This window comes from Labrus mixtus, chromosome 2, assembly GCF_963584025.1.
Source record: "Labrus mixtus chromosome 2, fLabMix1.1, whole genome shotgun sequence".
NCBI lineage: Eukaryota > Metazoa > Chordata > Actinopteri > Labriformes > Labridae > Labrus > Labrus mixtus.
Window position 1 is genome coordinate 26,924,519 of NC_083613.1, and position 23,345 is coordinate 26,947,863.

General features: G+C 39.8%; 1 protein-coding gene across 1 annotated transcript in view; it reads right to left on the reverse strand.

The window, feature by feature from the left end:
• Positions 1–23,345, reverse strand: part of ctnna2 (catenin (cadherin-associated protein), alpha 2) — a 308,188-nt gene that overhangs the window by 79,064 nt on the left and 205,779 nt on the right. The window contains exon 7 of the mRNA XM_061059524.1: positions 10,357–10,437. Coding sequence (XP_060915507.1) covers positions 10,357–10,437 — 81 coding nt within the window. The remainder of the gene's footprint in view (positions 1–10,356; positions 10,438–23,345) is intronic.

The window sequence follows — 23,345 nt, forward strand, 5'->3', positions numbered from 1 at the left end:
AGCTCTCGTATATGATTTCTATCAGGGAGCATGGGAAGATGATTAGTGAGAGGAGAGAAATGAAAGGGGTGGGGGTGGGTGTGGGGGACTGACTGATCGTCGACAATCTGAGGACAAATACATTTGACATCTTGTCTCAAAGCTTTCATTAAACGCGTCCTGCCCAACAAAACACTGGTCAGGGAAATGGAGTTTTAGAAGTAAGGAAATGAGCATAAATGAGGCTTTTCTCATCAGGTGGTTGAATTCCTGAAGGACAACTAGTATTGGCAGATATTGATAATAACTCATTGACTATTGATCACCTATAACCAAGGTCCGAAATTAACACCAGCCAAGCGCCAAATGCGGGTAGATTTTCCGTTTGGTGAGTAAATTTCAGAGGGCTATCCGCCACAGGGCGGGTAAATGTTTTATCAAAAAGTCATAAAAACTATGCTGTAGGAGCCATGTTTAGGAAATGCTGGTGGAAGTTGAAGCTGAAGGAAGTATTAAGCGCGTCTGATGTAGCTGCATCTACTTTTCCCTGCTCCTCTCTCTGCTGTCATGACTGTCTGTGAGCATCACAGGGCACGCTGACACCGCACACACCGGAGTGCCAGCCACCACGCACACCTGTTTACTTCTAGTGCTTCAGCACACAGTTGACCCGTGATCCGTACGGACTGAGTCGGGAACAGACGTGATCCGGTCAAACGGTCGGTTCGACTTTTCTCTGTTCACTCTCACCGTGTCTGCAGCTAACTTAACAATAGCAACGTCATGAGTCTGTGAATATCTCCACACAGACTCTGTGAAACATGTGTATAAGTTTTATACAACATTTATTTTGTATGCACTTGAAGAACAGTGTACATTTTGAGGTCTTGTTTTGTTATTCATGATGTGACTTCCTGTCGTGATGCGTTATGTTTTGCGACCTACTTTACGTTAATATGTAAGATATAGAGCGGGAGATTGGTTGTTGTATTCCATGGCTGCTGACGAAATGCTATTCCAGTTAGTTGTGAAGAAGGAATGAATAAAACGTGACGCGATAACATCAAAGTGTGATTCTTGGTTGAAGCAGTCAACCCAACACTGGGAACTACTGCCTACGTTTAAAAAATAAAATAAAGCAAATATATTTTTTGATGACATGATTGAATCTGTGACTTAAATCTGTTATTGATTAAACAGAAAATAATGCCTTCTCAAGTAAATGTACTGTAACACATGTGTATGGGACACAAAAACACAATCTTAAATTTTGGCCGGTAGAAAAATATGTTTGGCGGGTGAATTCTTTCATCGACCAGCCACCTTGGCAGGTCAGTCAAAAAGTTAATTTTGGACCCTGCCTATAACTAACAGTTTTCTCCAATAATGAAGGGAATCGGATCATCCGATTGAAAGAAAATGTGTTTACCACTTCAAAAATAATGGAATTGGAAATAACCAATACTATAATCAGTCCTTTTGACCAAAACCCCTAAAAATGATGACACGTATTGTTTATTATTAAAGGAAATCCCCTTGTCTTCAGAGACGTGTCTGTTGTCCTGTGTGGTGACATGTTACAAAATATACAAACTGAATCAGTATGTGTGGGGTTGCAGACAGAGGCATGGCAGCCAAGCTTATGTCAGGACAAAAGCCAGGGATTATCTGACTGTTTAACACCAAGAGAAGTAGCCGAGCGCTCACTGGATAGTGATATATCAGCGAGACACTTCTAAACCTTCAGGGCTGCTACATTCTTACTGCTTGGCCAAGCCTTTGAGAAAGTGTTTCCCCGCCTTTTTTGACACAGTACACATCCAAAGTTGAAGAAAACAAAGGAAGCCCACATGACCATTTACTACTAAATTAGTAATTAACACAACACTTTTTTCCCCAGAGAGTTTAATGTCTGTCTAAGTATTGTGTGAAACTGTTGTAATCTGCTCATTGGCTGGAATTGATGATAGGCTAATACTTTGTCATGAATGTCATTTGGGGCATTTCTGAACCTCCCTTAAAAACATTTTAAAATCACTAAAACAAACAATCACAGAGAGGATGAAATATGAAAATATTAAAATTGAAAATACAAAAGAAATACAAAAATATGGTGGGCTCATCTGAGTCCTCTGAAGGAGTATTAATGCCACATTAAGGGGATTTTTTTTTTTTTTTGATTTTGTGATTAAAGTAATAAATCTAAGGGAATAAACATCTGAATTTACGAGATTTAAGTCATACATTTACAGGATTAAAGCCATATATTTATTAGAATAAATGTGCTATTTTAATCTATAGTTACATCAGAAGAGCGGCAGTCGGGTGTATGAAAACAAGAAACGTGGAGCATCTTGTGAAGTTAAACTTTAGTAAAGGTTTCATGCATAAGGAAATGCTTCCTTGTAAATTCTGTAACACAGATTGGCTGAGTATTAACTCTCTGTGGAATGAGTTGTATTGGGGCTTTATTTATGCAGAAATGGAACTACATCCGCATCACATTGTCATAAGTACCAGGAGCCTGAAAAACTTACTGCTAGAAACCGGGGCTTTTCCACAGAAAGAACCATGCTGACTAGGAAGAAATTGTCTCTTTTGTGACAGAGGAAATGTCTTTGAGGGTTCTGCTTTCATCATGTTCGTGCAGGCGGCTGGCTGTTCTTCTCATGAAACACTTCAGAATAATAATTTTAAACATGGCCTCATTTCAATCAATTTACACATTTAATAACATAAATTGACAACTTTAATCTTGTGAATGTACAACTTTAACCTCAAAATTTTAGATTGTTTTTCCTTTTGCGTTGCCCTAATCCTCCGACGTACCACCATATAGTTAGAGAAACATGTATAATCTAGCACAGTGGTGTCCAAACTTTTTTTCTTGCGGGCCAAAATTGTCGCGTTAGAATCGCTTGCGGGCCACAGGTTTTGTTTTTTAGAATATAGTTGAAAAAATAGTAAGGCTTTGTAGATCAGAATCAAAAGGCTCGCTAAATAAACCCTTTAATAAAAGGAAATCAAATATTTTGATATCTTCGTTCTTCTTTATTGTTTTTTTTCTCAGAATCAAGCCTGTAACGTGGTTCATTTTTTTTGGAAAAGCTTTCTGCATTTAGTTCAGGTCATTAAATGGTTAAACAACAGTCCGCTTGTTTGCAAAAACTTTGCATACGTTTTTTTTCATAGTTTACAAAAAAATGTGGAAAATAGTAAAAGCTGTAGATTTAAAAAAAAAAAAACAACAACATACATGTTACTGAACATTTTCTATTTTAGGAATATTGTTCAGCCCTTGTTAACATGAAAAAGAAAAATAAGATAATGTGCCAATCTTAATCAAGGCTTCGTCCAAAATCTTCTGATTCTTCATTTGAAGTCAAGGGCCGCAAAAAATCCCCTCAAGGGCCGCAAATGGCCCTCGGGCCACACTTAAAACACCCCTGATCTAGGATATGTATGATGAAAATATACATATACATATACATATACATATACATATATTCTGGAGAACTTTGTTGGGCCAAATTCCTCCATAATGTTGCTTTAACTGATTGTTGACCTTTGGCTAGGTTGATATCCAAAATATGATCAATAATTATATACATCCATGTATTTTTGGTCCAGCTTTAAGTGATGCCTCTTTACAATGGCTGTGTGTCCTCCAGTACCTGAGAGAGCAGTAAACTGTCAACAACAAAGCTAATGAAAATTGAATGCACAGCCTGCAGACATTTAGCAGGAAAGCAGCGAGTGGATTCACAGATAATCTTGAACTGTTAGTCTAAACAAAGACTTACAGCTGACGAGATCTCAGGCAGATGTTCCTTCTTAACATGATAACCCTCAACAATTAAAAACAGCTGTACTCATCAACAAAGTAATGGCAGCAATGGAAATGATTTCAACATCCCAAAGCTGAAAGCGAGGGAGGTAAGAGAAAGAGTGAAGAAGAAAGAAAAGTAGCAGTTGTGCTATAGGGAAATGGTGGAATCAGCCATCAGTCAAAATAGGGCCCAGAGAGATGAGCTGACAGATGCATTCATTATAGACAGGATGACAGGGGGGGAGAACACATGGCTCATTTCCAACTACTTTGTCGGCTAGTTTGCCCTGTGAATGCTAATTAAAGTGGGGGAAGAAACTAAAATCCTGAAATCATGCTTTACTAAAAATACATTTTTTAATTCGTTTCTCAAAGATAAGGCTTTTCTCTGTTGCTCCTGCACTGTCGCTGTCAGTCCTGATTTTAAAAGCAAAAAAAAAAAAGAATGTCCAATTGCACATAGGTAATGATAATTCAAAAGATATAAGGAAACAATAAGCTGTAAAGTGAATGCAGTGTGCGTTCCTCATCAGCTCTCCCTCAGCATAAAACTCACAAAGAGGGCCAGGGGCTTAAAGCAAGCTCATTTCTATGGTAACTGTGAATGTTCGGAGACTTACATACATGCATTTTATCTGGTAGGGGAGTGCAGCACTCCTGCCTATTTTGCTCTTATGAAATTGAGCGAAACTACTCCATATTATTTGCTAGAGAGGCTCTCGACTTGAACAACCACCAATACTTTTCAAGTTTGAGAACTCAAACGTCGAACATGCATTTAGCAAGCCTTAAGAAGGTTAATAATATTATAGTAATAGTGTTATTTGAAATGGAACTATTATTGGTATTGGTGAGAGTTGGTCTGCAACTGTCCTGGGTTCAGAATTATAGTTAACCACATAATCACATGGGAACAAGCCAAACAAGGCTTTCACTACTCATGTACAAGCCTCAAGACCAGTGTGAGAAAGCATAGAGGGGTGTTGAATCTGTGGGTGATTCTTTGATACAGATGAATTTCAGGGACAAGGTCTGATTTGATCTCAGCAGTTGTGAGAGGAGTTGTGAGACAAAAGGAATATTGTCAGAGTAAGTGAAAATGCTTGAAACCTAATTTTAAAAACATACTGGAGCTTATCTCAGACTCCACTCTATTGCATCAGTAGACGAAGAGACAAAACAAAGCTCCTGTATCTGAGATGAAAAGAGTCAAGTAAAGGCATTACATGCACATTTATTACAATAAAGTCTTTTAGAGAAACCTTCCTGATTTCTCATGTCGTAAAAAAAAGGGCCCCTGATCTTAACAGATTCAGTTTATAAGGCACATTTTAAAGCTTGAGACGGTCGGCTTATTACTGAGCTACAGCATAGCATAGCATGACCGATTAGCTCATCTTGACATTTCACTCCTGTCATGTGTTAAGGTTCATCTGCTGGCACATCAAGTTTCTTATCAGAAAATGAGATTAAGGCTCAGATGACATCGTGTTTAATTGGAATGATATCTGTGTTTGCGGATGCATTTTCATCCATGTAAACCAGGTGGACTATGGAAACATCATAAACTTGGCTTTCTTTTGAAGACAAATTAACATCGAACATAAGACTGACAGTTTTTACACTAAAAATAAAGAAATTAATGTCTCAATACAACAAACTTCTAAATGATCAATTATTTAGTTTGGGTCAATGGCAGTAAAACTTACTTATGTTAGGCCAACAGCATTTGAATAACAGTTAGAATGAACTTTATTTTCATCAGTCATCTTTAAAACAATTTTGATGTGCAGTGCAATTTGAGAACTACAAAAGCAACAAAAAAAGATGATTTCAAAGCTTAATCCAAGCGAGAAATGTAAGCCGCTGTGGATCATAAGCATGTTAACAGAGGCATACATTTCTAGCTCCGTCCACCAGAAAGTTGAGAATCCTTTCTGAGGAGAGGTGAAACGTCTTCAAGATCTTCCACCAATCCAGTTGCCTTTGGATCAAGCTTTGAGTTTACCATGACCTGGATGACAACAGAGAAGATGGTGGCTTCTGTAATGTGAAAGATTTGTATGTATATATTTTTTTTCTCTTCTTCTAATCATAAAAAGAAAAGTTTGCACTGCTCAGTAGAGAATCGTACTCTAACAGAGCTGAGAGAGCTTAGGTCACACTTATTAATGTTGTCTATGATAATCAATAATTTAGAAAAATGTGGTTTTGGTTTCTGACATGGATCCACAATGACTTAAATCTGACATTCCCAACATGTAAAGCATTTTACTAGACATCAAATGTGTTTATCACTTGGGTGAAAATCATCCTCTGAGTCTGAGGAGTAAAGTAGGTAAACACAAAAAGATATCCAAGGCCCTCAGTTTTTGTTACAAAATTTAAAAACCTTTATTAATTCATAGCTACAGTTAAAGTTAAAAACGAGTGGCAGACTGAAGTGTTTCAGCTCATCAGAGCCTTCATCGAGTGATAAACACATCAAGCCTGTTTTTTCCTCTCCTGATTTAACTGATGCTTTTACACAAGGTCATGTTTCTGGTTCTTATTTAGGAACAAATTTATTCAGTAAGTCAATACGATGAACTTTCTTTAACCCGGAGATTAAAATATCCAGCTGTTTGTACCCAGTGCACTTTGTGATTCTGCCCATAAAACTAATGCTGTACCTACTTTGTCTATTTATTTGGGTCTGAGGCCTGTTGAGTGGTAATACCCTCTATACTAAACTTTAAACAGGGCTTTGACCTGTTCCAGAATAGTACTTTTTAAAGCCACTCTGCCGGAGGTACACACTGTTAACTGAGCTCTAATTCATCCTGTTCGTCTAGCTTTAATTATGTTTATTCATCCCTGGGCCAGACATCCTGCAGTTTGTGCAAATTAGAGTTCGACTTTAAACCAAACCCTTCACCTGCTGCCGGTTTATTTTAGAACTTAATTATTATACTTTGGTGATTTTGTTTTCCTTGAACTGGTTCTACTTCGAGTCATGAGTCCAGTGGTAAAATACCTTCAGTTTTCAAGACAAATATTAACATTATTTTAGAACTTTATCTTGTGTTTGACCTATCTTTATACATCGTTCAACGTTTTTCTTTTAATTGTTGGCTGTGTTTGGTTCTGAAAACACAATTTATATTACAGCAACCTTTTTTTTTTCATTGTTAGAATTACAATTCATAGCAGGAAAATGATCCACCATCATGACTTCCTGAGTCCGGGACCAGAGGGTCAGCATGAAAGGAGCCCCGGTCCTGCCAGCAGCAGACGTACAGCAGGGAAGCAGAGAGTCACCAGCTGTTAGAAGGCTGGTAGGGCATAAGGGGCTCTGCCTTATGGAGATGAAGTTTTCTGCAAAGACAAACTAAGCTGCAGCTTGTTGTCTCCATGTAATGTGTCATCTCATAAAAAGTGCAAACGGAGTTGTTTGTTAGATTTTTTTTCTGGCTCGTCAGAACATATGTTAATTCCAGTTTGCCTCCCCACTGAGGGGCATGGTCAAGCCGTCAAAGAGCCTTGGGTATAGTCTGTTAACATGAGTTATATTTTATGCATTTTCCTTTTGCATTTTTAACAGTCTGTGAGTCTCTGCGCACATGCGAGTTAGACAGCAGACAACAGAGGCAGTCAAATATGAGGGCCAAGGCTTATCATTTACACTTTTACCTTTGATTGAAGGTCTCTCTGAAGAGATGCGTGATTAAAATCTTTTGATTAATTTTTTGTAACCTTGTTTTGACTCCCTGAAGGAGGTTGGATGTCAAACCATGCAGGAGTTTGATTTACGGTCCAAATGATCATATTATTGTTTAAATGGAGAGTGCCTTGGAGTTGTTCTTTTGTTTTATGACTTCATGTGTCCAAATTAAAAAAAAAACACCTGAAACTGACACTTTTTGGGATCTAGGAAGGGTTGGGCTCTGTTGCTGTTTTTTATTTATTTCTTATGAACTACCTTTTCTTAATAATTAGCATGCCTACAGTATATTCATTGCAGATGACAGCAGGAACAAAAACAGCTTGCTAAGCTGTAATTTTTGAGTCATGAAGGTTGGTTCTGCATTTTATTTCACATCTTAAGAGTTTACCTTGCGTGGGTTAAAAATATTTTATCTTAGGTTGGTAATGAAACATTTTGACCAACATTTAAATGATGCAAACTGTGCATGGTGAAACTGCTCTGCAGTATCTCCATCAGATTTGGCAGAGTTGTGAAAATGTGCGTTTACTAAAGAGAGAGAAAGACAGAAAAGAAAAATGGAGGGTGGGAATGATATGCTTGACATCTCCTTAATTTTCCCGGGATGACAGACACCTTAGCATTGTCTTGCATGTACACACAGCAGCAGGGTGTGAAAAAAACAAAAGCACATGTCTCTGGTGGTGTTGTCGCAAGGCTTGTTCAATCTTACTTGGTCCCATTTCACAAACGCTGCCTGTCATTTGTGCTTGTCTGCTCTTATATTTGATCCCTCCTTCACACAATGGAGACTGAAATGCTCAGACGCACAATTGTGTTCCTCCCCTCAGGAAGGCCTTGTGTCTCAACACGGCACCACTGACTTGCTAAATGCTTTGACATAATTATAGTATCACAGCTCTGTGTAATGTCTTCATGTGTGCTGCGAGTTTTGCCCTCCCATCTAAACTCCGAGCTCAAACAGACCGCCCATTCTGTCATGTCAAGCCCTGAGTCAATAGAGCATCCTGTCAGGGTGAGTACCGCCTGCCAGCCTGTCAGACAGACCCACAAAATGCCCAACGGGAGGCAGAGTTATAGCCTCCCGTCTGGAATGATCCCCTGGTCTTAAGAGGTCAGAGAGGACACAACCGCAGCAACTCTGTGCAGGTATTTTCAATTGTCAGTCGTGCCGCTCGCGCAAGACAAACACCAAGCACTGCATGACAGGAAAGGGTTTTGAAGAAGTGCATTCAGGGATCACAACACACTGAAGTCATCACGGTTTATGAATGGGGTTGCTTTTTTTCTGGGGGAAAGATGGCTGCTGAAATACTCAGTAATCTATTGGGTGTTAAAAAGACTTGGAGATGTAACTTTTAAAACTGAAGAAGAATCTTAAAAGATACTTAAATTACTGTATTCTATCAGAATAGACAAATGTGTTTTTAGTAAGGGCTGTATTTATTTTTAGTATGGTGTCAATGTTTTATCATTCTTACATAAAAACAAAAATAAATCAATGCTGCATTTGACTTTTGAAATTGTGTATCGGAGCAGGAATGATTTTCTATTTTACCACAATTGGAGAGAGTATCTTTTGTAATTTCGAAGGTCGTTTTACTGTTTACTTTAATGACTTTTAGAGCATGTGGTCAATATCACTGAATGTTAGGAATGCATTTTATTGTTCACTAACATTTTTTTTAAAATGCAGAATTTAGATCACAAGGCCAAGATAAGAAAATTTTAGTTTGGCTCAAGCAGCAGTGAAACTTGATCCATTGATGTCTGCTTGGTAATGCTTTCTGTCTGTGTATAGAGCTCCTGACACTTTGAATTTAGATTGTACTGGACGTTGTTTTGATTAATGTCATTACGTTTCACAACACTTAGGCCATTTCTGAATGGAGCAGGTATTGACTCTAGAGTCCAAACCTGTTATTCTGAGGCTCATTTAAGTGTTTTAGAGACATTTTCTGTTTTGCAACAAAACAATGAATGAGCTGCAATTATATATGAGACATATTCCATGCTTTAGATCAGATCATTCCCAAAACAAAACAAAAAAAAATAATAATGGTGCTTTGCCTCTGTGCACAGTTTGTCAGCACCTGTGTGTCTGATCGGACTTGGGAAAGCTGTTTGTTTGCACTTACTGACGTTGTTTCCTCCTCTCTACTGCTTATGTTTTAATTACTCTGATGTATGTCTCTTTGGATAAAATAGCTGTTAAATTAATTGTTATTAAATTAATTAATTGTAGAATTTTATGCCGGGCCCCCTGATGGCAGATGAAAATATTTTCAAGCCCCCCCAGCCCCTGACCATACTCAAAACATATATTGACATACATTAAACACACTGACAGTCTCGCTCTTTGATAACACATTTCTATATTTTCAGGATTGATCTCAAACATTTGTTAGTTCAGAAAAACAACTTCAGTGTAAGACGGCAAACTGAAAAAACTAACGAGCCAATTTCAAAGACGAAGCAATTAAAAGTGATACTGTGACATGAAACATCAACATTTTTGACGTCTGGTGTAGATTCATTTTCAGTCCTCTCACAAACCTTGCCATGCGTTTCCAGCAGTGAAAAGTGCTGTACAATGTTTTTTTTGTTAAGCCATGCCAGGTTCCCATGATATATCTTGCCCCCCTCCCCTCCCCCCCCCCCCCAAGGGGTCTCGCTCCCCACAGAGATGGTTTAGCTAATTCCAAAAAAATTGTGATGCACTGAATGAAATAAAGTAATTGTATGCACTAAAAGTTTAAAATGGGTAAAACATTTAATTTGAGGGAAGACATATAGAGTGTAGAAAACAGTGAGAGTTGGACGTTTAAGAACAAGTACTGACCTGTCTGCGCAGGTCCCTGGTCTTTTTGGTCATCTTATCGATGGCTGAGTTTAGTGGGTCACCTTTCTCTTTCCTGCCAGTCTGTGAAAGGAAGCAAAACAACAAGAAACAGGTTACATCAGTTGCCCTACATGCCAATAAGATGCACCAAAGAAAAGAAACACATTTGAGCAGTTATGGCAAATACACAAACAATTCCATTTATACACATGACACCATATATGTCAAACTGTACATGTTCTAGTGGGAATCACTTAAACATAATGTGGTGTATTAAGTGGAGAATGGCAAATATTGCACAAACACGTCTTCATGTAACAAGTGTTTACATTGCAAGTGTTCCACGATTAGACAGGAGTCAGTGAAAACATGACAAACAGTTTATGTTATTTTAGCTACTAGCCGATCTGGCAAGCATTAAATTAGTTGTCGCCAATTCCCCTGTGTGACGCGCTCTCAGTCACTGCCAACTCCTACTAGTGGCTTTAGGAGAGTGTTGACTACCATGTGCTTCACCTGATACACGCAGAGTCACCGGCTGCTTCTTTACACCTGACAGCAGGGAGTTCCACTGGGAGAGCAACACAGACTCCAGATTCCCACTACTCTCCAGTTAACACACATCCTGACCAACCAGTAGGGGTCGCTAAGGCAGATAGTAGAAGAGGAACTCTTGCTGTTTCTAATACAGAGAAGTTGCCAATTGTGTTCATTGAAATGCCAAGGAGGATGTTCCACTGTCTGCTCTACCACCCAGGCGCCACATTTACCACTTAAAAGCTCTATGTTTTTTTTTTCGCTCAGAAGCCATGGAGAAGTGCGGGGTGATTTATACTGCTCCAGTTAGAAAATTTCAACCTTTACTATGCAACTTGGGAAAGAAGCTTCGCCCGAAGGAAAGAACGTGGCTGTCAGTGTCTTTGGAGTGAACCATTTCTGCTCCAGGACACAAATAAAAAATCCTGAACTCTGAACACTCTTAACAAATAAATAGATGCACTCCTACAAAACTGTGAAGATGTAAAACACTGAATGGGGATGGCCTGATTGTTGACTATTAATTTTCACTCTTTTATCATCATAAACATCTTTTTTTATTGCAAGAATAATACAGGATTTGAAGGCTGGTAGTTAAAACAGTATGAATATATTTTTTTTAATTGTATTTTTTTGGGAGGGGGGTTCAGTGTTTAAGCATTCAAATGTTAAGAATTTGCATTTTCTTTGGATGCAAATTCCTTTAAAAGTTAGTCGAAGTAAGAAAAATTTGCTAAAATAAGTGAACATCAAACAGGAAGAAGTCACAACTAGAGTTTGTGTACTTCAGATGAGCAATGTGCTACATTTACTGCAACAATCGAGAACACACGCACATCCAAACCACAGAGGGCAGGTGCTGAGTTTCTGTGACTTCTGTGATTGATCATGTGATTGATCATGTGACTCTGTTCGGGCGTATTTAAGATGGCACTGTACAATGTCATCTCAGTCTGATGAAGAGCAGGTGTGCTCGAAACATCGCCCTGGTGAACTACATTTCTGGAATATTGGAGTCCATGTTGTGTGAGTCAACTAAATTTACTGCAAAACAGCTGACCCTCCCTCAGGTCCTGTCAATCAGCTGCTGCGTGAAGTCAAATGCCCCAACACTTCAATTAAAGGTCTAAAAATAACAATTCACTGAAAAAAGTCTGGTAACACCCTCTTTTGAAACCTCAGCTATTTTTAATATACTGCTGGCCCTTTTGGAGGAACTTCTGGTTGGTGCCACTCAGTATGTTTGTGTGTTCTTCTGAAGAATGTAACAAGTCAGCACAAATGGTCAATTAAAACAATCTGCTTTTTAATATATTTAGTTTGTTGTCTCTTCTTTTATGGAAACATTTTGACATTTAGAGCAAAAACTTGTTATAAGGACAATCTGATTGTAACACAGATTGATATTTTGTCAGTGCAATAAAATTAGATGGCAGTTGCCAGATCAGCATGAAGGCCAAAAAAAAGAAAAAAAAAAAGTGCTCATCAGCCTTCACAGGAGAAACAGTCACCTGGTGATGTGGATTCCTTCTCATCCCTGCCCGTCCCAAATGAGACACACTGACCACCACTGCACAACAGCAGGGCTTTAAGTAAATGGGCTATTAAGTTGTTGTCCTGTTTAATGAGACACAAAATGTGGTTGCTTAGCTCTGTGTTGCTGCACTATTGCCGTGCCCCCACCCCCCACCCGTCCCCCCTCCTTTTTTTTTTTTTTATAATTGAGTAGAACAGAACGTCTCACTGTGAACCACTAAAACGTCCACTTGTAGTAAACTCACTCAAAGGTTAACAGTGAATGTCATTTCAATGACGGACGCCATCATTATCAGGATCAACCTTTGTTCTGAAGCAGATATGTAGAGCTGCTATTGTAAACCTAATCCAACGACATTTTGACATTGACTATGAGAGGTTTTTTTTATTTAGTGATATTGGCTCCAGTGACAAAAAAAGAACTTTAGCGTTGACCCCTTTTGGAAGTTAAAAACAAACTAAGCCAGCTGGTTTTTCTTTTTTTCGCCTCTCTTACAAAAGCTGTGGTGTTCAAAGAGATGCCAACTTGAGGACAAACAGCCACAATCTTCCAGCTATTTCTTCTGTTTGGATTACTCACACTCCAAGCTGGATGTGTTGTTTCAAAGCAGGGGAAAAGCTGTAGGGAATAGACATGTGTGCAAGGTCACAGATGTAAAAGTGTTGCTCAATGCAAAGAGCCTGTAGCCATAAAAGCAGATCTGATTTACTTTTTTTTTGTCTAATGTATTGCTGGCTTGCCCTTGGCCAAGGCTCATATAGCACGGGCTTCTTTCATAAGGATGTTAACCAGCAGAAATGAGCCATTTGTCTCCTCGCTCATACTGGAGTTAGTCACACCCTCTTCTCACAGCAATCACACAATGCAGGCTTTTTTTTTTTTTTTTTTACAGAGCAATGCAGCAAACACATAGGGAGAACGTGAGCTATATGTTTGAGGTTAAGATCCCATAAAGCAAAGGCAAACCCACCTGAGCCTAACTCATCTACAGTGCTCTGTGCGTCTCAACATAGTCTTCAGAAAATGTCTTTAGCCCATTCATGTTTGAAGTTAGGGGAGGAGGGGGGAAATGAAGAAAGCATTCAGTACCCTTCCATTATGCGCTGCGCACTAACACTTGCACTCACGCTTTGATGTGCACGCTCAGACGAGCTGTATGCCAAAGCAGTGGACATGACGACATTAGTCATTGTGCTGCCTAAAGAGCCTAATGTGTCATTAAGGCACCAGAGGGATGCACAGGATTAAAGATGCACACTGCCAAAAATAAAAAGGGGGCTTAACTGGAACCTTTCTGAGGACACCTCAAACATATCCACATGGTTTTTATGTATGACAGGCAACCTTAATTGAACTCAGAGAAAGAGAGAGAGAGAGAGAGAGAGAGAGAGAGAATCAGGCTCTCCTTGATGCAAACAACTCATTTTTATTATTAATATAATGAATAAGCACACTGGAAAACAAAACTCGTGTATGCTTCTTTTTTTTTTTTCTTTCCATTTTCTGGAATCGGAAACCCCAGCTGTTTCATTTCTCAAAACTCTGAACTCTTTAATCTGAGTTAAGGAGATTAAAACGGCACAGTGATGTCAGTCTACAGGGATAAAGCCCAGCACCTGTTATTCTAAACCTCTTTTGACAACTGAGCAGTACTTATGGTGGAGAACATTTCCTTTTTTTGCACTACCGCATCTCTTTGTGTACGTTTGTATCGATAAGATCAGCATCCTTTTTAAAAGTTACAGTATGTCACGAAGGCTGAAAAAAGAATATGCTTGCATTCCACTGTAATTATTCTCCTGCTTGGTATGACATGTCAAACTCCTCCGACATGCAATGAGAAATACATTGCTCATCTTGAGTTTCCTGCAAAACATAAAAACTCCTAATTAAAAACGCTATGCATGAATCCCCCATCATCACAAACTTCATATACAAGGCAGGCTATGATGGTGAGTCATAGGTTAGTCAATGCATGGGGCTCATATTTAGCCCTGGTCGGTCTAAACTGCAGACTTTGGTATGTGTGTGTATGTGCGTCGAAAAAAGGGGGTGAGAGTGGAAGAAAAGAAGTGAGAGTGCCAAAGTGACTCCCATTACTGTGTTTTTGTTTCCGCTTTGTTTATCTGAGAAACTATTTGACTTCCCTCTATTCCCATCCAGGTGCACCCGGTATGCGAGCGCAATTGTGCTCCAATTCACAGCCATTAAAAGCTTGACAACACACTTGTCTGTTGATTCGATTGTCTCCCATATAGTCATATTGATTGCTTAGTTTTTGACTGCCACATAATGGAATGTGCATGTTCGCCTTCTCTAGTAAACACAAGTCCCCATGGTGTTTGGCAGACACTGTCCCCATCCATTATTTCCCACCCTCCCCTGCTGTGCACTCATTCATTCTCAGTTGGGGAGAGAAAGATGGAGGAGGTTGCCTGAAAAGGAGCATCCCATGTGTGTGTTGGGTAAGCAGCAGCAGCAGCAGTGCTGGAGTTATTCTAGCCCACTCAGGAGACGGCTGGTGGATGGTGCATGCTGGTGGAACGGCTGAGGGGCCCTGTTCGTGTTCACTCGCTCAGGCCCTCCCGAAGTAAGCGATGTAATTCAGTGGCGCACTGCAGCGCAGACTGCTTCACTGCATTTCTGACCTTAAACCCTGTGAGAGTGGGATAAGAGGTACAGTGGTCTCCGTCCAAGATGTGAAATGTGCAAAAGGAATGTGGCACTGGTTTCAGGTAAGCTGATTTAACATCTTTTAAAAAAATGAAAAACCACTTCAATGACATCAGCAACATTGATGTTTCTCATTCATTACAGCAAAATGTTTCTTCAGTGGAGCTGACAGTTCATTTCCCCTAGTTGTTCTGTGGTTTCTTGATCCAGACTGTCGCATACGTTTATCTTTTCTTGAGAATTTGGCAAATAAATGCAAAAAGCTTTAATTTCCTTAAGAATAGACTTAAGAAAACGCATTCAAAAGAAAAAGGTGGCAGCATTCACTCATTATTTGAACCGAATTCCTATTTTTTTATTTCTCGAAACTAATGCAATAAAAAATGACAGAGCAAGAAAAAGGCTGCATACAGGGGCTGGCAAAGAGAAGTGAGGAATGAATCTGGTAATTCATAGGCAATAACATGGCAAATCAAAGGAATGGGGAGATGAATCAGAGAGAAGAAAATAGAAGCTGGTTGGGGTGGGGGGGGTTGGGGTGTACCAAGGGTATGATGCTTTCAGTCTCATTGTCTCCCAGGATCAATGTGTTAAATGACATCAATTCCGGCTCCTTGTCAATTCAATTAGGCAAGAGCGAGAGGTACAATTACTGTCCGATGTGGTTACACTGTCTGCAGCCGGCTTAAAAGGGAGGGCAGGCCGATAACGAGAGGTTGAGAAAGTGTTTGTGTATGTGTGCAGGCCCGGGGTTGGGGGGGGTGATAATAGTGGTAACATGTTGGTCGGGTTACCAGCAAATAATGGGTAGCTAGATCCTCATTAAGATAAGTTGTGCTCCCTCAGCCGCGGTGCCAAAGATGGGCCAATTTAACTTGTTCTCATTAAGTGGAACTTAAAGAGGTGCAGCGGTGGCTATCAGCTAGTTTGATTACAGGATACTGAAAAAGGGAAACACGCTATACAATGCCTGCGGCTGGGGGGAAAAAATCCTTCCAGATGAGTGACTCAGATTAGAATGTTTATTTTTTATTTTTTACTGTCTTTAAATGATGTGACAGAGCAACATAGTACAGAAATAGATGCCATATCATAATCTCATTATAGGCATTATAAACCCCCCCGGGAAACTAATAGCTATACAGTTCAGGCACAATGCATTGCTGAATAAATAAGGAATGAAATATAAATGTGTGGGTTTGTGTTTCTTAGAGTGCACACACACATTCAAACAGGATAGTTTGCTAAACATTTTCCGAGGAAATAAAAGGTTTAAAATGTGATCAAATTGCTGGAGGGATTATGTTTCTTTTTTTCCTTTTTTTTTCATCCATCCATTGTCTATACCTGCTTATCCTACGCAAGGCAGTGGCGGTTCATACATGGGCATACAGCCAGACTGGCCAGGCAGCAAGTGGAACACAAGGCTAACACATGCATTGTCCTTGTCACACTGGTCGCGGGTTCAACTCCCGGTCCTGACACTATTTGGTGCATGTCATCTCCCACTCTCTCTCTCCCCACATGTTCTGTCTATGTTCAGCTGTCCTATCAAATTAAAGGCCAAAAGCTCCCCAAATAAATCGTTAAGAAAATAGACTCAGAGACACATCAACACAGATGCGAGGACAACTTGAAAAGATTTGCCTTAACTAACTTTTTTTTTTTTAACAAATTTTTGCTGATTATGCTTTTTTTCCTCAAACATTGATTGAAAGATTGAACTTAAGTGTAACAATAGCTTAATTAAGAATAAGCAAGGACGTCACGGTGTTAAGTCAACCAAGAAATGAATGAACTGATGAAGACCAGTGGGTCAAAATGTGGAGATTTAGTTAACATTTTAGTGGCATTGACTATGTTTGTGGGACCATCTTCTTTTTCCTTGCTCCTGTTTTTGACTTGCCCTTCACCTATGTGATGTGTGTATTACTACCCTTCTTCTACAATGGTTAAATGACACACTGAATAAAAATGTGTATCCATTATAGTTTGGGTTCCAACATATGAAAGCCATAGTATGAATAAGAAATAATCCCCCAAGCTTGATGACCATAGTAATGATGGTTTCAGTCAGTGTTGGACTAACAGTTACTTCATCACTGCTACAAAGGCGTATAACCTTCACCTTCCACGACTCATTCTTGAAGCAGGGTGATGCAGACATAGCCTGACATCTATTTACATTAAGCTGAAGACTGGCACTGCAGATGTCTGAGCAGATTGCCGCACACAACATTTGACCAAATACATTATGTTGAGGATCCACTTTCCACTATCCACTATTTTTGTAACCACCTCATGTGACAATTTTTTTCTTCTTCTGTTTAATGTGGATAAAACTAAAATGACTGGAATAAAAAAGTTAGTCTTCTCCAACATTTTAAAAAAGAAGAAGCTCGTAGGCACTGATAAGTTTCACACAGTTCATCTCATGTCTTCAAAGACATGATAAAAGTCTGGACACTAGTCTTTCTTTGTTGTTAATGGGGCTTAATGAGGGTGATAATGACCTAAGGCGGGGGCTCTCAGTCCTTGTCCTTGGGACTCCTTGTGCACCACATGTAACACATTAGCCTTCATGTTTCACAAATTGTACACATCCGTTATCATTTTGGAGAATGCTTATCCAGCCTGTTTTATTACTGACAAATTGGACTACCAAAAAAAAAAAAATAGTTTGTGTTCCTTACCACTGCAACAATATGATAAAATGGAGGCTAAACTATTGACAGATGATTGAACAAAGTACATTTATCATGCTATCAGTATACTATAAGGTCAAACAAATGAAAGGAGCAGACACACCCGCACTAACATAAACATGTCTTAGACCTTCAGATATTCTGTTGCTGGGTAATGAGTATCCGGGGTTCTCTCTACAGAAGCCTAAATGCCCTTTTCCCTCTCACATGGTATCAATAACGGTGCTGTTTGAGGCTGGCAGTCTCCTGTAAGTTAGAGTTAATACCGCTGACAATGACACAGCCTGAGGAGGAGCCAGAGTGCCTTCTGGCACAAGCTCGCTCATGTTTAATGGCTGATGCCGTTTGCTTACTCCTCTCATTACACTGGCTCATGTTTAGACTGTGGGCCTGTCACTGGCTATTAGCATCTGTGGTCAAGCAGGCTGTGGATGAGAGGAAGCATCTGGCTTATCATCAAGCACATCGTAAGTACGAAATGAGCAGTTTGTTTAGTCTGGGGGTAAACACCGAATGAAGGATTAACATCCTCACTGGATGGAAACATGGTTTATTTAAAGACAAATGTGACACAAAACAAACTCCAGCGTCTTACACATCAGAACTGATATGAAGACACGGAATCATTTTTTTTTTTTTCAGTTGACAGCTGACATCTGATAAGAATGTTTCCAATAAATGCAAATCCTCGCATTCCTGGATTTATTTGAGATGACAGAAATGACTGACATGAAACATGGAGAGAGAGCAATGAAGATGACATGTGACAAAGGTCCTAAGCCCGAATCGAACCACTAACACTGCAATGATATGCATATCAAGACCCTCAAGGACATATGGGAGGCCCCTCTATCCTACAGTACTTATGCAAACTTATGACTGAGGCTTAGGGGTTGTGGCCAAATCTAAATGACCCAAAATACATTTGTTTTAATACTTACTGATTGCTGGACAACATAACACTTTATGTAACAGTGTCAACTTGAGTAAGAGCACAAATACAAAAATGTAACTAGACATAAATGAGGGGAAACAGTGGAGGCAGAGAGGGGAAGCACGAAACAGAAACTACAGCAGAGTCAGAGGCCATGGCATGATGTGAAATAGAAGAACAACCGAGACAGACGCAGATTTTTATGTCTTCCTGCTAACTATTTCATTAAAGAGCAGACTCACAGAATACTCAAGATCTTTTTCATTTCACCGGTGTACATGGATCATTCAAAAAGAGACAATTTAGGGACCCCATATTAAGAATTATCACAAATGATGCTACTGATGTCAAGATTGTGATGGCTCAGAAAGAAGCTGCTTCTAGAAAACTCAGACCTTCAGCAGTCCTTTCACATAGAGAGAGGTTACAGACATCATAAAGACTTTATTATCCATTTCTGTGAGTCACAGACTGTCCAATGGCATTTGAAGGCTGTCATCACACATGTAATTAGTTTTTTCCTCCTTTGAGTAAGCTATCCAGTCGAAAAACAGACACTGACTGGGCTAAAACCAAAAACATGCAGAGGCAGAACTGGAAAACACGAGGATGTTAGAGGGTTTGAAGATCATAACATACACAAGGCATCGTTGGAAGATGTAACCAGCAGCGTGAAGATACCGAACTCTCATATAGTATTTAAAAACCCCCGCCAGACACTCTCCTGATACACATTTAACACTGAGATCCAAGTCTCCACATGATTTAAAACGCTTTGAAAATAAAAAGGAAAAAAAAAAAACATGCAGAAAATTTGCCTTGGTAATTCTGGTCTGCTTGATTTACTGATCCTCGCGTTCTTAATATATTCCCCCCCCCCAAAAAAAACACCAGTAAATGAAGTTACATGCAATGCAACGTCACGCAGCGATGCAGAGGTTTAAGAATAGAAGCATGAAGAGAAGGAGGAGGGTTAAACATTAAGTGTGTCGGGCGCTCAGCCAAGGTTTTAGGTGCATAGTTTCAGGAGAATAAGAAAAGAAGCGAGGGGAAATGTCTGGTTATCAGACTGAAAGAGAGAGAGCAGGCAGGGGATAAAAAAAAGTCTAGTCCTGCCGCAGCAGTATGGGGAGCTAGAGCAATGCTGCCTGAAGCCTCCCTGAACTGAATAGCAAGTAGTTTTTGCGAGGGAGGGACTGAAGGAAGGGCAGCAGGAGAGGAGAAGAGCGAAGGAGGAGGAGGAGGAGGCTGAGAATAGGTTAGAGAGGGTGAGAAAATAAGAGAGTGGTGTGATATCTGTGAGAGCAGAACTGTGGTAAAGAGCGAAAACAAAAAAGCGAGTCAATGGGGTGAGAAGAAGGTTTGAGTATCATTGATGTACTTTTGTTTCACCGCAGAGCGGAAAAAAAAGTCAATTCATCACACAGACGCACGCACGCACACACACACACACATCCTAGCCTACACATGCACGCACAAGCATGACGTGGCTGTCTGTGGATGCTCGATGTTGTGTTTGAAAAGTGTGAAGCGTCAATACGAGTCAAATGCTGCAGATCGGCAAGAGCACCTGCAACAGGGACTGCAGGTCAATCCAATTCAAGGACCTGTTCTTAATACCAGGAGGGATAATCCCATTTCATCATCATTTTCTCTTCCCTGCATTGCATCATCCTCCCCCCTCTCTCTGTGCTGGATCGCATCGAATAATGACATGTTATGAATGATGGGATCTCCGTGCTGCACACAATGGACACATAATAGACATTAGTGTGCGCTGTGAGGGTCAACATATCAAGCACTTATCGTTTCAATTGATGTCCACGCCAGACCCTTCTTCTACATATCCTATATGTCACTAATGGTGCCGTTAACACTGATTACTGGCAGTGGCTGTCACGTCAATAAAAAAGTATGTCTGATTTTATGCTTCATTACTTACTGAAGGATAACAGCATTCCAGTTTATGAAAAGTCTGTATCACACAGAGCCACTTAAAATGTGTTCATGCAGCGCAGAGGAAGCAGAAAAGGGTCCATTTCCAGCTATTCCATGATCAGGAGTACTTTTCAGACGGTGTTTTCACAGTCTATACTCTGGTGTTCAATCTGAACATGCCCAATTAGAATGTGTACGCAATATCATTTTGAGGAAATATCAAACAGACCAATCACTAACTTAGAGCTTCTTCAAACCACGTATATGTTCTGTGTTGATCCTGGCAACCCCTGTGGACAAAATGATAGGTATTATCTTTTCATCTTTTTGGAAATATTCTCTGACAAAAAACACTGGAAACAAATACCACTTTCTTCAAAAGTCAAATATGTCAATTTGAGGATGTAAATAAAGGCTTTTGGGCAGTGTGCTCCTTATTGCCTTATCTGACATGAACTCTGTGGCAGCAGTTGCATGAAATGAAGATAATTATGAAGAAATAGTCATTCTTCTAGCCTTGCTGTTGTTGGTCATATGAAGGCATTAGAACAGTCTGTGTCATAATAAGAAATAGAGATGAAAAAAAAAAAAAAAGCCATCGGGAACAGATGTAATGATTGTGTCCAGACGTGATTTTCTCTTACACTCATTTCGAGGGCTCATCAAATCTCACCTGGTGGTCTCTTTCTCATTCTTATCATTGTTTGCAAAAGTCAGCCTATACAAGCAACTGTGTGGAGCATCAGGATAAAAATGCTGCAAGGTATCTCCAGAAGTTTTTATTCAATCTGTTCAAATTTTTGGAACCACTCTCTCTTACGCCAAGCTTCTCAAAAAGTCAATGAAATGTGACGGAGTGGACTAATACTGACGCACACAGTATTTTTCAAATTCTCCAGCCCACCTGCTATATAAAGATATGTATAACAATTTATCCCATAGAAATTGTGACTGGAACACAGATTGTAAAGAACTAGCAGTCATTTGCTGTGAATTTGGTGGTTTTCATGGGTAGCAGTCTCTACAAAGAACATTATGCTTGATTTTTTTTTTTTTTTTTGTAAACCAGGATAATGATGACTCAAGCTGCTCGTCTGGGTGGGTTGCTGTGTGAAGGTAGCTCTAATCAGGGATTAGGGTGGTCTAGGAACACGGGGGAAAAAATAGCCTTAAATCTGACTGCAAAATGTAGCCATGTGGATCAAATAGACAACATGCTAATGATGGCATGATAAAACTACCCTACCTGCTGCCTATTGTGTCTAAGCCCACCGCGGAGACAAACAGTGTGCACAAACATCACAGATACCGTGTACCCTGCGTGACAAAAGCTCGCACGCTGTAATGATCCAGGGTGCAACAGCTTCAAAGACTGCTGGTGCCGGCTGAACTGCTGAAATGATTACGTCTCCCACTTTCCTTTCATGTGGGCTTTGTCAGTCCAGCCACACAGCAGCACAAGCCGCTAACACAGTTGTTGTTGCTATTAGTAGTGAGGAATAAGGAACAGTAAAGCCCCAGAATATGTGGACATGATGTAAGTGCACTGCGTGAAGACGGATCAGCAGATAGGACTTACTGTCGTGGTGGGTGTTTTGGGGATGGATGTCTTTTCAAAAAAAGGACATTTATTCTCTTCCTTAAGCTGACGTATAAAATGTGTCACTACAATGGGTGCAGCTGCTTGAGTCCAGCAGTATATTCAGGATATGACATGTGGCCGTCACCCTTGAAAATATTGTCCGTCATTTATCAATCTGTCTTGGAAACAGCGCAAGATTCAAGCACTAGCAGAGACATAGAACCTCTCTACATCTGATTTATTAAAGTGCCGTGCAGCATCTAAATGAGCACTGATTTGATCACTGACAGATAATTTGATTCAGCTCTGGAAACAAGGCCATGCTGCACCAATCCTTGATTTCCATACAACACAGCCTAATTCATGTGTGTATGGAAACACAGCCTATTAAAAAAAAAGGATGACTGCTGCAGGAAAATGACTATACTCTATACATAAAGAAGTAATCATTTCTCCTTCACAAAGACCTTTCCATACAGACTGCGTTCATCTACATAATGCTGGATAATGTGCTCTAAGACCTATGTGACATAACCCCCCACGTCCGACACATTTACAATGGCTGAATAGAATTAGAAGAAATATTATCTTTGAAAAGCTTGAAATGCTTTTTTATTACGTTTTAATACTGTGAATGTGATTAATTGGCGTTTTAATGGGTTGGAAGGTTTAATTAGGATTCTGTTGTCTTGTTAAGTTTTTCAAATGGATGTTTACATCACCTCATTGAAATGATGTCTTTTCAAAGCAAACATGACATGAGTGAGTTCAGTGTCAATGATCCATCTAACATCTACATGTATGAGGTATCAAAAGGAAGGTATAGACACAAAATAAGCTCAGGCTGGCAATGCTCGTGCTGCTAACGTTAGCCACACAGGGCAACCCAATCATTGACACGCTGACAATCTTAAATACATTTGTGCTCAGTTTTGTTCCCCCTATAGTTTATTTCTGGGCTTTTCATGACCATATTTCAGAGATAGGACAGTAAACAGAGTTAGAAATCAGAGAGCGAGAGAGAGAGAGAGAGACAGAGAGAGAGAGAGAGAGAGAGAGAGAGAGAGAGAGAGAGAGAGAGAG